The 16879-nt window shown below is 37.0% G+C and overlaps 1 protein-coding gene across 1 annotated transcript in view; it reads left to right on the top strand.

Annotated features, from left to right (window-relative positions):
- LOC150083405 (lysosomal dipeptide transporter MFSD1-like) overlaps positions 1 to 16879 on the top strand; it is a 98339-nt gene that overhangs the window by 55425 nt on the left and 26035 nt on the right. Inside the window, exons 6-8 of the mRNA XM_090377248.1 lie at positions 137 to 295; positions 8745 to 8860; positions 14073 to 14173. Coding sequence (XP_090233374.1) covers positions 137 to 295; positions 8745 to 8860; positions 14073 to 14173 — 376 coding nt within the window. The remainder of the gene's footprint in view (positions 1 to 136; positions 296 to 8744; positions 8861 to 14072; positions 14174 to 16879) is intronic.

Genomic DNA, 16879 nt, shown 5'->3' with positions numbered 1-16879 from the left:
ATTCAAGCATACTTGCCAATAGCAGTACCACTTGAATGATCTTTACTTGTGCTTTTTAAAGAGTTGTTTTTTTGAAAATTTAAGAATTTTCTAGCACCACGTAATACTGCTAATGAACTTTTTACTTGTATTTTAGTTGTACAAAATCGAATTACAGCCTTCTGGTTTACGGGGAAAGAGTTGGCACTGGCTTTTGGAATTACCTTGGCATTTTCTCGTTTAGGGAGTGTTCTAAATTTCTTTCTCACTGAATCAATGTACTTATCAACTGGTTTGAGTATGACTCTGTGGATTGGTAAGTTTTTTTTTTTTGTTTGTTTGTTTCTTTTTTTTTACAAAAAATTGAGAATCAGTATTCAAAAGATGGTGATAATTCAACATATTTATTCTACATTGTAATGATTTTAGTATATTTTATTTAAAATGCATAAAGTAACAGCTACTACTGTATCATGATGTAGTTAAATATACTGCTGCAAAAATATCATTATCAGGTATTCTCAATGAATAATAAATAAACAGTAAAAATGTTATACGGTATTTCATTGAAATACCTCAGGAGGTTGTTTACAATGCAACAACCCACTACGTGTATTTAGAAAGTTGGCAAGGACACCTTCTAATAGACTGCAGGCTGACCTCAATTAATGCGATTAATTCATCCCGTGAGCACATCGTGAAAAACGGAAACGCGTTAATCGAATATAATAATCAATAGGAAAAATTATGATTGGTCCTTGACCTTCACGAATGTCCATAAAGAATTTTAAAAATACCTTTTAAATAACTTTTTAACTGTATACCATGTAAAAGATAATGAAAATAATCATGGAATTAAATGTTTATTGCATAAAACAGTGGTTCCCAAACTCTGCGCTGCGGAATATTTTAAATTTTCAAGGGAAATGGCGATACTCAACATCCGTCGGATACCACGCGAACTACTAGCTCAAGGTAGTTCACAGTTTCGACATTTCTTATTAAGTTGTTTGGACCTAACTACTTAATAAACAGAACTGTTAGGTATTTCTTTTGGTCTAGGTGCGCCGTGTACCGAGAATGTTTGGGAACCTCTGACATATAAATTTCCGATAGCCAACAACAATCTTCTCTGGGCCCTGGCAAAATAAATATCACAGAGAACCTCAAACCTTTTGTTTGCGGTTCCCTGCTTAGGAAAGATTTCATCTAGATCTTTTACCGTTATCTCCTTCGCGGTAACATTTTCACCTGGCTCATTTAAAAATTTGAATTTTTAAATTGTTTATGTTTATTTGGATTTTAGGAGCATTAGCAACTAAGGCCATATTGCTCTGGGATATGCGGTGGTCATTCCCTGACCTTTCCGCATTCTCCATATTTGGTGGTGACGGGCTTGAACCCCAGTCTAATCAAGAAACGTGTGCTACGCACTGCTGCTTCTTCTCACCTGGCTACAGAGGCACGAATTTTTAAATGCAAGTCTGTATTGACTTTATTAGCGGGAGACAAACAAGTAACACTTTTTTTCTTCTGATGGTTGATGGAACACACCGAGGCGGGCAACAGAAAAATGTTTGTTTATTGCCCCTTCAATGCACAGTAAGCTTAACACGTGATTGTAAGGGAAATGAGGAACATGCTTTGTAAAAAGGATAGGTAGAACAGGACCAGGGTATATCTGCCAGGGGCAAAGGTTGATGACGTTGTAGAGCGGATATCATCTTTTAAGGGCACAAAAGGTGATATAGTTGTACACGTTGGCACTAATGATGTTAAGAGTAGGAGACCGGCAGAATTACTTAACAAGTACAGGTCACTGTTGGAAAAAAAACAGTGAATTAGGGTTGAATTTGAAAGTGTCTGCAATTCTGCCCAGACACGATAAGAGGGAGTATATGATTGAGAGACTTGTTGATCAGTTCAGCCCTGGAAAGATTGTGCAAGGCTCAAGGGGTAGAATTTTTTTCAGCCTGGTCTGTACTTGTTAACAGGAGAGACTGCTTCTACAGGGATGGGATACACTTAAATAGAAAGGGTGCAAGAATATCTGCTGATGCTATCGAGGCAGTGTTAGGTGGGGCGGAAAACTGCTAGCTTAGGGGGGATACAAGGAATAATAGATTAACAGTAGCAACTGGCAGAGGTGAAAGTGATTCTTGCACTGCTTCTATTGGAATGAGAAGCAGCCTGGAAAACAAGATGCAGGATATTTCAGAAACTGCTGGGAGTCACTGCAGTACAAGTAAACACATGGGTTCTGTTATGGTAGCTAAGAATAGGAACAGGTGCATGTATACTTGCATGTACACCAATGCTAGGAGTTGGGTAAATAAATTTGATGAATTTAAGGTATTGCTCAAAACATCAAAGGCAGATATTGTTGGGATATCAGAGACGTGGTGTCACACAGATATAAGGAATGCAGAACTGGAATTTGGGGAGTACAATGTGTACAGAAAGGATAGACAGGATAGGAAGGGAGGAGGGGTTATGCTATTAGTTAAGAAACACATAAAATCCAAGGAAGTGAAGCCAGTCGACATCGCTGGACAGTGCAGTGTCGAGTCAGTTTGGTGGGACATAAGCATTGGGAGATCAAAATTGAGAGTAGGAGTGTGCTATAGGCTTAATGACTCTGATGAGTATAATAAGAAACTGTACAGGGAAATAGAGTGGGCCAGTAAATCAGAGAGTCTTATATTGGGGGATTATAATTTCCCAGATATTGACTGGAATTTGTGGGTTGGTCACTCACACACTAGCAAGGCTTTTGTGGATTTGGTTGGATGATTGTTTTCTACATCAGCATGTTCGGGAGGCAACTAGAGGGAGTAATACTCTTGATCTGATTATCAGTAGTGATTCTTCATGCATTTAGGATCTGCAGATAAAGGAACCACTAGGTGGCAGTGATTACAGTGTACTGAAGTGGGATTTACTCAAAGAGGTAACTACCATCAGGGGTAAAGGGAAGGGTTTTTGCTTTCGTAAAGGCAACAATGATGGTCTGAGACAGTTTAAATTCCATACAGTGAGACCAACTGATGATGTTACCAACAGCAAATTCAAAATGGGAAGCATTCAAAGAACTTATCTTGGAAGCTACTAGGCTTTACATACCAACTAAGAAATATTGTTCAAGGTTTAGGCCTAAATGGATGTCAGATGAACTAATGAGACATATGGCAGAGAAGAAAAATGTATGGGATACATATAAATTAATGGGAGACATGGAAGCCTAAGATAGATATAAGCTGGTCTGTAACCAAGTCACAAAGGAGGTTAGGCAGGCAAAGGTAGATTATGAGAAATCCTTGGCAAAGGATGCAAAGAAAACAGAAAAGAGTTCTTTACCTATGTAATCTCTAGAAGGAAAGGGATGAATCAGATTGGTCCACTGGATATTGATGGTTCAACAGTTGAGGATCCTGCTCAGGTGGCTAACAAACTAAACAAGTATTCTGCATCTACATTCACACTTTGAGGAGTTATTCAGGAAGGGGAATGCCAGAGGTGAAGTAAACTCTGGCAGTGAGCTAGATGATTTTGTAATAACTGAGAGGAAAGTGGAGGAGAAATTGTTGAGGATAAACATAAAAAAGGCACCTGGGGTGGATGGAATCTATCCAGTTATATTAAAGGAGGCAGCAAAGGAAGTAAGAAAACCCTTAGCCATAACTATGAGAGCTTCTTTGGACTCTGGGGAGGTACCCATAGACCGGAGATGTGCAATGTGACCCCAATTCACAAAGGAGGATCAAAGGCTGACACAAGCAATTATAGACCTGTGAGTTTAACTTCTGTTCCAGGAAAATTAATGTAGACACTGGTTAAAGAAGCACTGCAGGATCATCTAGACAAGACTTCAGTTATAGCTCGGACACAGCATGGTTTTGTTAAGGGAAAGTCTTGCCTAACCAATTTGATTGGGTACTATGATGCAGTCACAAAAGAACTGGATGCAGGGAATAACTTTGATATTATATATTTGGATCTCAGAAAGGCTTTTGATACTGTTGAACATGGAAGACTGCTGCGCAAATTGGAGCAGTGTGCTATTGGAGGCAAATTTCTGTTATGGATAACGGGATGGTTGAGGAGGAGAAGACAGAGAGTGGTAATCAATGGACACTGCTGATCGTGGAATAATGTTATTAGTGGAGTCCAGGGTTCAGTTTTGGGTCCATTATTGTTTTTTGTATTTATAAATGATATTGATGATGGTATATCAAGCATAATGTCCAAGTTTGCAGACGATACAAAGGTTGGTAGGGTTGTTAAGGACACTACTGACGCTATGGTGCTGCAACAGGATCTGGAAAGGTTGAGCAGATGGGCTGAGAGGTGGCATATGAAGTTTAACATTGACAAATGTAAAGTACTACATATGGGAAACAGTAACCCCAGAGCAACATATCAATTCTGTGGTACTACACTAACAGTGGTAGAGAATGAAAAGGACCTGGGGGTAATTGTGCAGGCAGATATGAAGTTCTCTGAGCAGTGCAGACGAGCGGCAAGAGTAGCTCATGGTGTGTTGTCAATGATATACAGGAATTTTTCTAGCAGGGATAAGGAGGTGATTATTCCCTTGAGTACTGTATACAGGCCACACCTTGAGTACTGTATACAGGTCTGGGGGCCTCATTTCAAGAACGTTGTAGAGCTGCTGGAACGAGTACAGAGGAGAGCAACAAGATTTGTGAATGGAACAAAGGGTTGCTCTTACGAAGAAAGGCTAAAGTTTTACAAATTACAGTGTCTGGAGACTAGGCACTGTCGAGGTGATCTGATAGAGGTGTATAAAGCCTTGAATGGTTTGAGCATGCTCTATGCCGATGGGATTCTTCCTCTTGCTCAGAATAATCACCTGAGAGGACATAAATTCAAATTGAGGAAAGACAAATGTGCGGAACTTTGCATTTAGCCAGCAGTTAGTTGGTTGGTAGAACAGACTTCCATCCCTTGTTGTGGAAGTTGATAGCCTAAATAAATTTAAGGCTCAGCTGGACAGGTGTTTCGAACGAACGGAGGGGTGAAATGGGAGTGGTGTAGTATTAGTAGTAGTAGCAGCAGTGGCATTTGATGCAAGAAAGCAAGTGTATGTGCTTATGCAGCATCAGCCAAAAAAAAAAATCACACCATTCCCTCCAAATGCCTGTCCAGTTCCTCCTTAAATTTATTCAACCTATCAACTTCCTTAGGTTCGTAATCTGAACAAGTGGAAGGATTCCATCAGAATTCAGCGTGCTAAACCCAGTGCAGTGAGTTTTTTTTTTTTTTTTTTTTTTTGTTTTTTTTTTGGCTGATGCTGCATAAGCTTGCTTTCTTGCATCATATGCCTCTGCTAATGCTAAATCACTATATAAACAAACTTAAATTGTTAAAAGTTGTCATAACACTATTTAACTCCATAAATTTCTTTTCATACTGTCCAGTCAAATTGGTCAGACAAGATTTCCCCTTAACAAACCCATGCTGTATCTTAAATATAATTGTAGCCTTGATCGTGCATTACTTCTTTAACTAGTAAAAGTCACAAAGGAGGTTAAGCAGGCGAAGGCAGATTACGAGAAATCTTTGGCAAAAGATGCTAAGAAAAACAGCAAGGATTTCTTTACTTATATAAACTCTAAAAGGAAGGGGATGAATCTGATTGGTCCACTTGATATCGATGATTCGACTATTGATGATCCTGCTCAGATAGCAAACAAACTGAATGAGTATTTTGCATCTACATTCACACATGAGGAGTTATTAAGGTTTGAAAATGGCAGAAGATTATCAAATTGTAGCAGGGTGCTTAATGATTTTGTAATAACTGAGAGCAAAGTGGAAGAGAAATTGTTGAAGTTAAACATAAGAAAGGCACCTGGGGTGGATGGGATCTATCCAGTTATATTAAAGGAGGCAGCAAAGCAACTAAGCAAGCCCTTAGCCATAATTATGAGAGCATCCTTGGACTCAGGAGAGGTCCCCACAGACTGGAGATGTGCAAATGTATCCCCAATTCACAAAGGGGGATCGAAGGGTGACACGAGTAATTACAGACCAGTTAGTTTAACTTCTGTTCCGGGTAAAATAATAGAGTCACTGGTTAAAGATGCATTGCAAGGTCATCTAGACAAGACTGCAGCAATAATTCAGACACAGCATGGGTTAGTTAAGGGAAAGTTTTGTCTGACAAATTTGATAGGATATTATGATGTGGTTACAAAGGAACTGGATGCAAAAAATAATTTTGATATCATATATTTGGATTTCAGGAAAGCTTTTGACACCGTTGCGCATGGAAGACTATTGTACAAATTGGAGCAGAATGGTATTAGGGTAAGTTGCTACAATGGATAAAAGGATGGTTGAGTGAGAGAAGACAGAGGGTGGTAATCAATGGGTGCTGCTCTTCATGGACTAATGTTATTAGTGGAGTCCCGTAGGGTTCGGTGTTGATGCTTCGGTGTCTGTATATTTATCAATGATATTGATGAAGGTATCAGGCTTAGTGTTGAAGTTTGCAAGGTTGTTAATGACAGTAATGGCAGTGTGCTACTGCAACAGGATCTAGGCGCCTCCATAGCCAGGTGGGAAGGAGCAGCAGTGTGTAGCACACGCTTCTTGATTAGACCGGGGTTCGAGCCTGTCACCACCAAATACGGAGGATGCGGAAAGGTCAGGGAATGACCACCGCATATCCCGGAGCAATATGGCCTTAGTTGCTAATGCTCCTAAAAACCAAATAACAAACAAACAAACAGCAACAGGATCTAGATAATTTGGGCAGATGGGCTAAGAAGTGACAACTGAAGTTTAACCTTGGGAAATGCAAAGTACTGCATATGGGTAGAAGTAACCCCAGAGAAACTTACCAACTGTGTGGTACTACACTTAAAGTGGTAGAAAATGAAAAAGACCTGGGAGTAATTGTGCAGTCAGATATGAAGTTTTCTGAGCAATGCAGACATGCTGCCAGGGCAGGTCATGGGGTTTTTGTCAATGATATATAGGAATTTTGCTAGCAGGGAAAAGGATGTGATCGTCCCTCTGTGTAAGGCAATGGTCAGGCCACGCCTTGAGTACTGCGTACAGGTCTGGAGGCCTCATTTTAGGAAGGATGTAGATTTGCTTGAGCGTGTGCAGAGAAGGGCAACAAGATTGGTGAGGGGAATGAAGGGATCCTCTTACCAAGAGAGGCTTATGTTCTGCAAATTGCAGTGGCTGGAGACTAGGCACCTGTGCAGTGATCTGATTGAGGTGTATAAGGCCTTGAATGGGTTGAGCATGCTGAATTCTGATGGGATCCTTCCACTTGTTCAGATTACAAACCTAAGGGGGCATAAATTCAAATTAAGAAAAGACAGATGTAGAATAGATGTGCGGAAATTTGCCTTTAGCCAGCGGGTGGTTAATTGCTGGAACAAACTTCCATCTGTCGTTGTGGAAGTTGATAGGTTAAATAAATTTAAGGAGGAACTGGACAGGCATTTGGAGGGAATGGTGTGATTTTTTTTTTTTTTTTTTTGCTGATGCTGCATATGCTCACACTTGCTTTCTTGCATCACATGCTACTACTACTAGTAGTGACTCCATTATTTCCCCTGGAACAGAAGTTAAACTAACAGGTCTGTAATTACTCTTGTCACCCTTTATGAATTGGGAATAAATTTGTTCATCTCATCTTCAAGAAACAACCCATGAATCCAATGATGCTCTCCTGATTATGACTAAGAGCTTGTTTACTTCCTTCACTGTCTCCGTAATATAACTGATTAGATCCCATTCACCCCAAGTGCTTTTCTTATGTTTAAACTTCAACAGTTTCTCTTCCTGTTTTCTCTCAGTTATTACTTATCATTTAGCTCCTTGTTATAGTTTGATAAACTTCTGGCATCCTCTTGTGTGAATGTAGATACAAAATACTCATTCAGTTTGTCAGAAACCTGAGCAGGATCGTCAACAGTAAAACCATTGGTATTATGTGTGGACCAATTTGATTCATCCCATTGCTTCTTGTGTTTACATAAATAAAGAAGTCTTTGCTGTTTTTCTTTGCATCCTTTGCCAAAGATTTCTTGTAATCTGCCTTCACTTGCCTAACCTCCTTTGTGACTTGATTACGGACTAGTTTGTATCTACCATAGTCGTCTGTATCACCTGATAATTTATATGCATCCAATGCATTTTCTTCTCTGCTAAGAGTCCCATTAGTTTATCTGGCATCCATTTAGGCCTATACCTTGAAGAGTATTTCTCAGTTGGTAGGAAAAGCCTAGTAGCTTCTGTGAATAATTTCTTGAATGCTTTCCATTTAGAATTTGCTAAATGGAAAGCATTTAGTGGAAAGAAGAGGGCCTCTTCTACAGCTGAAGAAGTGGCCCACCACCTCAAAAGCTTCTTGTCTTATCTTTTATAAAGTGATTGTGTTTTAGCTGTTTTATTTGGTTGTTTTATTTTATATTTTAATTGTATGTAGTACAGTTTTATTGTATTATTCATAGTCAGTTATTTTAAACTCATGTATATATTTATAATTTATTTATTTTTAATTTCTAATTTTGAATAATTTATTTTAATAAATCATTTGAAGTCAGTAGAAACAATATTTTGTTATCCTGAGAACTCTTTCCTAATACATTTTCTGTTTAATTTGGGCAACCCCTGTATACCTAAATAAAATTAAATTTAATACCTAATTATATTTAACACCTAATTCTGCTGTGAAGTAAATTTAAATAAAATAATTCACTTTTCTTATATACATCTAGGTGCAATTCTTTGTGGTGTGGGATTTATATCTGCCATTTTTGTGAGTTTCTTAGATATTTGGGGAGCTCGACAGTTAGGCCGTTTTAATGAATTAGCGCAGCAATCAAAAGCGGTGGTAAGTATTTTTTGTCATGATGAAAACTTGAACAGCAATAATACTGAAAAGTTTTAAAAAAACAAACTTTGAACTAATTAATATGAAAAATTCCTTGTTCCAATGCTTTCTTACCCACTGATTTCTTATAATGAGTCTGTCAACCTATAAATCTCTCATGCCATTTTTATCCTCTAGTTATTCATCCCAGGGATCCAAGTTATTCATCTTTTCTGCCAGTAGCAGAGAATCAAAATTCATGGGATGATTATAAATTATCAGAGAATACAGAAACTTACACTAATTATAAATTAGTGTGAAACCAAGCTTCTCAGGGAGTAGGCATGCTAAGCCAGATTATGAGAAGCCCCTTGCTAAGAGTGCAAAGAATTCTTTGCTTATATTAATACTATAAGGAAAGTGACCTGTGTTGTTCCACTCGATATGAATTGCATAAATATTAATGATTTTGTACAAGTTCTTAACAAACAAAAATATTTTGCATCTACATTCACACATGAAGTTTTTAGTAGAGATGTGAATATCATAAGTGTGTCTAATGCTGATTGGGAGTTAAGTGATTTTATGATAACTGAGGCAAAAGTGTAAAAGATATTATTGAAGAAATTATACAGAAGTAAGTAATCCAGCTGTGCAAATATCTCTCTGGTTCATGGGGGGGGAAGGATCAAAGGGCAAGATGAGTAATTACAGACCTGTAAGCTTGACTTCTGTGCCAGGAAAATAATCGAATAAGTGGTCAATGAAGTAATGTAGTTACAGTAAAACTTGGTTAATTTAAAATTCAAAGGGCCAAAATACATCCATTTTGATTTAACACGTTCGTTGCCATCTAAATTTGAGAGAACCGTGCAATATGCCATTATTTTTGGAATGTTGAAAAAAAAAATCAACATTCTGAATCTCCAGCATTCCAAAAAATGCATAAATAATGGTTGGAAATTAAAAGTTTGGAATTCATTGCTAAAAGCAAACACGTATTTTTTGTGCTAAGCTGCAAATCAGAAAAAATCTTAAAATTATATAAAAAGTTTATTCATATACATAAACTAACATCAACATAAGCAAAGAACAAATAAAACTGTGCACCAAATCTATAAACAAAAGCCAAGCATTGCTGCAAAGCATTCAGTTAGCATGTCAATACTGAGTAGTTGTTAATTTCATGTGCCTTTACATAAATTTATGACACTCTTTGGTTGACTAATTAAGAATACTTCTTGTGCATTACAGCATAGCACTTGTGTGCCTTTTGAACTCAGATGTGCATAGCAGCACATCATTTAGTGCTGTTTTATGCTTAAAGGCAGTGAACATGTGAAAGGGGCTCAAAGTATCTTTACAAGTTCAGGTCATGCCAGTATTTGCCCGTATTAAATAATAAATAAAAATTTTTAGTCACATATTCTTCTCAAAACTACAGAATTTTCATGAGTCTCATTTAAAATATTAATAATCTTTTAGTATCATTGTGGTAGACATTCATGAATAAATTGGTTAACATGTTAATTTATTATATTTCTCCACAGCACAATTAACTTTCTCAACCCCAGGGACTCACATCTGGTGAGTATGGGCTTGGCATACCTAGGGTCCTGAGCTAGATATCATCATTCTTCTCTTTCTTGGTGATTCCCTTTTGTCTCTCTCTCTCTCTCTCTCTCTCTCTCTCTCTTCTCTCTCTCTCTCTCTCTCTCTCTCTCTCTCTCTCTCTCTCTCTCTCTCTCTCTCTCTCACACACACACACACACACACACACACATATACAGGGTAACTTGGGAATTTTTTTTTTGACTGGTGCAGTATAAGCCTCAGGCTTCCTTGCACCATATTGCTAATAATAATATTGACTAAATTAATGTGTTAACTGTATATTCATGAATGTCTATCACAATGATACCAAAAAATTATTAATATTTTAAATGAGACTAAGTTTCGGTTTTGCCACCATAACAGTCATGCAACTTGTATATGATATATACAAGCTGTACGTTAAAACAAGCTCTGTGGCAGACATTCAAGAAAGTGTTCATATTTTGGGATATTATTTGATGTTTGATATTAGTGACCTAGGTAAAAAAGAATGGAATTTCTCTCTTTTTTGCATTATCACTTTCAGTAAACTTAATGAAGCACAAACTGTTCTTGTTAATTATGCTCTGTGAGTTGGTGGCCAGCTTGATGTCACTTTAGAACAACTACTGTGGTAGCCAAAAAAATACCCAGTGTCTGACTAAAGCTGAAAATATATACAGGGTGTTTCAAAAGTGATGGTAAATAATTTAAAGGTGAACTGTACAGACTACAATATGCAAAAAAAGCCTAGTAAACACAGGTCCTTAAGTGAATCGTTTTGGAGATATTGCACATTTATAGTTGGGATCCACCACTGACTTGTTTGTTTAGGTTAGGTTATGCTATGCTCATTCTCTCCCTTTTCCCTCTCTCAATGCTCTGAGACGTAGCAGGCATACTAGTACTTGTCAAAGGATAGTCAACATAGAAAGAGGTTACAGCAACAAAGAATATGCGGACATGCACTTCATGTATGATAAACTTAACCAATGGCAGTGCACTCGAGGCTGGACATTTGTACCAAGAAGCATTTCCCTGCCAAAGGCAGCCTAACAGGCGCAAATTCATCAGGGTACATCAACACCTTAGAGAACATGGGCACTTTGCATATGGAGTACAAGCAGGTAGGCCCAGAAGCATAACACCTGGTGTTGAGGAAAGGGTGTTAGAAAGAATAGAACAAAATCCATGAATTTTGACAAGGAGGGTTGCTCTGCAAGAGTGTGTACTGAGTCATAGCAGTGTGTGGTGAATTTTACATCACCAATTACTGTACCCCTACCATATCCAGTGTGTACAAGGTCTCAGCAATACAGACTACCCTCCCAGAGTGAATTTCTACCAGTGGATGCAACAACACTGTGTCCTGAATCCCCAATTTTTAGACAACATTTTGTTCACTGACGAAGCTGAGTTTACTCATGATGATACTTTTAATTTTCATAACTGTCACGTTTGGTCCCACAAAAATCCTAATCCAATTCACGAGTCACGACATCAACAATGTTTCTCGTTGAATGTCTGGGCAAGACTACTAGGAGACCGTCTAATTGGACCACACTTTCTGCCAAACAGGCTAACAGGAGAGCTGTACCTTCAGTTCCTGCAGAGTGTTCTTCCAGACCTCCTTGATGATGATAATGTTCCACTTCAGCAATGCCAGAACATGTAGTTTATGCATGATGGTGCACCGGCACATTTTGCTCGAGTTGTGACTTGGTATCTAACTAGAAGGTATGGTCAATGGTGGATAGGTAGAGGTGGGCCTGTAATGTGGCCTCCCAGATCACCAGACTTAAATCCTATGGATTTTTGTATCTGGGGTCATGTAAAAAGCTTAGTGTACACTTCTGACATTAACACAGTTGAGGAATTGCAGTGTCGGGTTGAAGGGGCCTTTCAGCAAATCAGAAATGACCCAGGAATGCCTGAGAGGATTCGCAACTCCATGCAGAGAAGACTACAAAGCTGCATAAGGATGCAAGGACAGCATTTTGAACACCTTTTGTAACATCTGTAAAATCCTGTGGTGTTGAAACCAAAAATTAAAAATGTATTATCTTATGTTTAATAAAACCACCCTTAGCAAAGGATTCACAGCTTTTTGCTAAACTAGTGCTCCCATAGTCAGTGGCGGAGTGTAACAGAAAATGTGCATTATCTCAAACATGGGTCATTTGCGGCCCAATGTTCACTGGAACTTTTTTGCTTATTTTAGTTTGTACTTTTCACCTTTAAATTATTGACCATCATTTTTGAAACGCCCTGTATTTGATTACAATTGAAATATTTACCTTGATTGTTTGGAATTACATTTTTTCTTTTTAGGCATGTTGGAACACACACACATATACATAACTGCTTATTGGATGGACAGAGAGATGAAAGGAGGGATGTGAGTTCACCACATCCCTCCATTCATTTGTCTATCCATCCGCATAACGTAAGTATATGGCAATATTACCAATATATCTACCGATAGAATATGGTGAAGTAAAGCCCATCAATGTTGTCAGCATACCAACACAAATGTCTATTGCAAGCATGTCCTTCAAACAGAGATACTTTTAGCTGTTTCAAAGTTATGATTTCTCCATTTTTGTATTTCCTACAAACCTGGCTGCTAAGCAATTAAATTAACTGACGCTAATGGTCTATTCTCTAGTATGATACTTAAAATATATAATGAAAGTAATGATTTTGCATTACAAATAATCATCTAAGCTCACTTTACTTTTACAAACGATGCCATAAACCACTGCAAGAACAGTGTACTGATGATAAAGAACAATATCAGTAAAGTGACATAACACTTTCCTAAAGACATTTCATAAGATAACAAAGGTAAATAATGATACTTCCATGTGTTTGCCAGATGAATAATTATGGCAAACAAGGGTTTGCTCTAAAAAGAAGTCTTTTCACAAAACATTAATCTCTCATGTTGCAAAGTTGTCATCACAAATTATCTTGTATGTTGCACTGCAACATTCAAGGTAATTTGTGATGACAAAAGCTTGAAAGTTTTACTTCCCAGAAGAAAAGTAAACTCCTTTAAAGTAGGAATATAATTCTCTTTATTTGTAAAGTCATCCAGATGGCTGCTTGAAGTTATTATCCTCTTATCAGTGGGTGGCTAAATGCCAATCAGTGCAGTACATGACAGTCCAATCAGTAGTGAGTTAACTAACAAGATGTGAGCAGTCTAAAAGACACACAAAGTGAAAGTTGAGTAACTGAGATTTTAAAAGTTTCAGCTTGTTTGCTGATGAATTAGTTTGAAAACTTTAAGCTTGATGCTTCTATTTTCTAATTAAGTGAAACAGTTTGTTTCACCTTGCACTCCTTTCTCTCTTCTCGAGTTAAGTTGTCACTTAGTTGTCAAGTGCTGTACTGATAGATGTATTTATGCAAAGATTGTAATTCTCAAAAGAGGCATCTCTGAGGGTGCCACATTACAAATAAATAGGTTGTACTTCTTTTTAGAAGTATGGTTTATCTGCCATGGAGCACTGGGGTAATTCATAATGAATAACTTCACAATAGGAAAAATTAGCACCTTTATGAAACAAACTTGTCTTTTATAGTATAGATCTTTATTTGCAGTATATCTAATTATCTTAATATTTCATTCCAGCGTTTCACAGATATCAGGCATTTTTCCCTCTCTTACTGGCTTTTAGCTATATCTATTATGTTTTTCTACAATGGAGTATTTCCATTTGTTGCTGATGCAAGGTTAGTAGATTTTGCTTTGAAATTTATTATTTTTAAATTAACAGATTCTTCCAGCATCAAGAAACATATCCAAAATTATGTGCTCATTGAATTGTACTCTGATGGCAAAAATTCATTAAGTGTTTATATTAATATTTAGCCCTCCTTGACATATATGATATCCAAATGCATTCAGTAATAAACCAAGTCTTTTCTCCTTTCACACCTATTGTTTTCTTTGTACAAAACTTGGTGCTACCCAAAAGTACCCAGACTACCCTTCCCATGGGAAGAGAATGCCAATAACACAGATGATTGTATAGAATTTGCTATTAGGTGGCACATAAAACACCACTGAAGCAGAAGATGCCTTGTCTATTTTGCTTCAGTAGTATTTTACACACCTCTGATTAGATTGCATTAACACTCTATGATGTCTATATTTTTCTCAGATGAACTGTTTCAGTGGTATTTTGTGCATCTCTGATTAAGAACTCTGCGATGTCTATATTTTACCCAGGTGATGGATTTGAAAGAACATTGAGTTTGACAGGGTTCACTTTAATCAGCACTTTTACAGAATCTTTCGGAGGCTGTTAGGCAGGGGACTGGTTGCTGCATTACGATAAGCCAAAGAAATAAACCCATCCACTTATAACACTCTTTCTGTTTAACAATTTGTGGCCAAAAATAATATGGCTCTATATTCCCCCACCCTCCATACTTGTCGGATCTGGCTCCTGTGATTTCTGTTTTCAAGACTAAAACTGATATCAAAGGATAAGATTTAATGACACTTTGAAGATAAAATGAAAATCAAAAGAGGCAATATAAAGCATAAAGCATCTGGGGTTTCAGAAGTGCTTTCAGAAATATTAATAGAATCTGAACAAATTGATTATTTTAGCTGCAGTTGTATGTATCTTTTCAGGATTACCTCACAAGGAGAATACTTCAGAAGGGTTTGCTATGGATTTTTAACTTAGTTGAACTTTTTTTTTTTTTTTTTGCACTACATAAAATGTTTTTTATGTGTGCTAATGATGTAAAATTTTGGATTAATATCAGCAAATATCATGTAATGAATAAATATGAATTATTTTGAAGAAGTAGGATACTGATTTTTTAGATAACTATTTTATAATTTTGAAAAGAATTTTATTAGTTTCTGGTTTAATATTAACAAGAATGCTTTTAGATCTCTCTATCTCTATATGCTAAAATGATAAGCTGAAAATATCTATATAGTGAAAATATGTTAAAAAAAGATATATTTTATGTGAAACAAGAGGCATCTATGTAATTATCTTTATTGTATTCGTATGTCATTTAAATTATTTGGTATATTTCAGCATATTTGCCATTGTTTATTGCATTGTTTCAGTGCAGCTTCATGTAATGTAGAAGGGTCATTCAAAAAGTGGTGATAAGGTGCTGTTAAGAAAACAAGCTTTATTTACAAGTACTGGATGGGAACATTTCATCAAAGTAATTCCTAGCCTCCATTATAACTTGATTCCAAACATGTAGGAGGTGTCTGATACCATCGACATCCTGGTTTTGAAGGGGCAGTGAGAGAACAGTCTGCTGCTTACAGTATCTTGTGTTGATCAGAAGTGTTAACATTTGTGTAATTCCTTCATCTGGAAGGAACAACGTCACAAGGACTCATCTGAAGAATTAGGGGACAGTGCCTTCATAGCACCAGCACTTGCATTGTCATGCATGGACTGTGTGTTTTTCCTGGAAGTATATAGTCTCAGGTTTGCAACACCTCCTAACCTGTGGTCATGTACATTACCCATAGAACCATAGCTGGACCTATGAAAAAGTTCGTGATTAGAAATTGCTATGGGAAAAAAAATGTCAACTTCATTGTTACAGCAGTCTCATGTCATGCAGCTAATGGGTTTTCCTATCATTGAGCAGATTATGCAGCACTTGATCAACCATAGAACAACAACAGTGAAGCATGGTTTTACTGTGAAGGTGAAATAATTTAAAATCCATGAACAAAATTTGTTAATAAAAAGGATTCCATTACATTCTCAGCTTATTAAAAATCTGCCTCCTTTAATTAAAGAAAGATTAAGTTTTGGCTTTATGTATTTGGAAGAAATTAAACAGTTTTCATAATACAATACTAAGACAATATAGAAATTACAGGGAGTTTTCCAATATCAGCTGTAAATTGAAACTGAATTGTTCAGTTTGTTGCAAGCTTTTCTCTTCATTTAAAAAAAAGCAAAGGGTTTTTACCCAAGCAGTCTTCAGGATATATTTACAAGGTTTCATTAATATATGCAAAACAGGAATTTTATCAGTTGGGCGGTCATGCTAAACTATACTGCAAAAGATTAAAAGTCTTCCAACCATACATGTGATGACACTTCTATGATCCAAAATGGACAAACCTATACAAAAGTAAACTGATAAATAAACCAGCTGGTATATATCTACAAAATATTTTAAATGACTGGAAACTAAATTACAACAGGATTGACTAAAACACAACTCTAGAACCTCCCTGGGACTTTTGTTCATTAATATGTGATGACTGTGTCTTACTGTTTGAAAAAAATAACCTCTCTAAGTCATCATTTAAAACAGCAGCATGCCTCTCTCTCTCTCTCTCTCTCTCTCTCTCTCTCTCTCTCTCTCTCTCTCTCTCTCACTCACTCACTCAATACTCTTACAGTTTTGAATATATACAGACAGTTCCAAAAC

The sequence above is a fragment of the Mastigoproctus giganteus genome, chromosome 7, assembly GCF_048544385.1.
Source record: "Mastigoproctus giganteus isolate SK-2022 chromosome 7, ASM4854438v1, whole genome shotgun sequence".
Lineage (NCBI taxonomy): Eukaryota > Metazoa > Arthropoda > Arachnida > Uropygi > Thelyphonidae > Mastigoproctus > Mastigoproctus giganteus.
The sequence above is the reverse complement of the archived record's forward strand: the minus strand, read 5'-3'. Positions and strand labels throughout refer to the sequence as shown.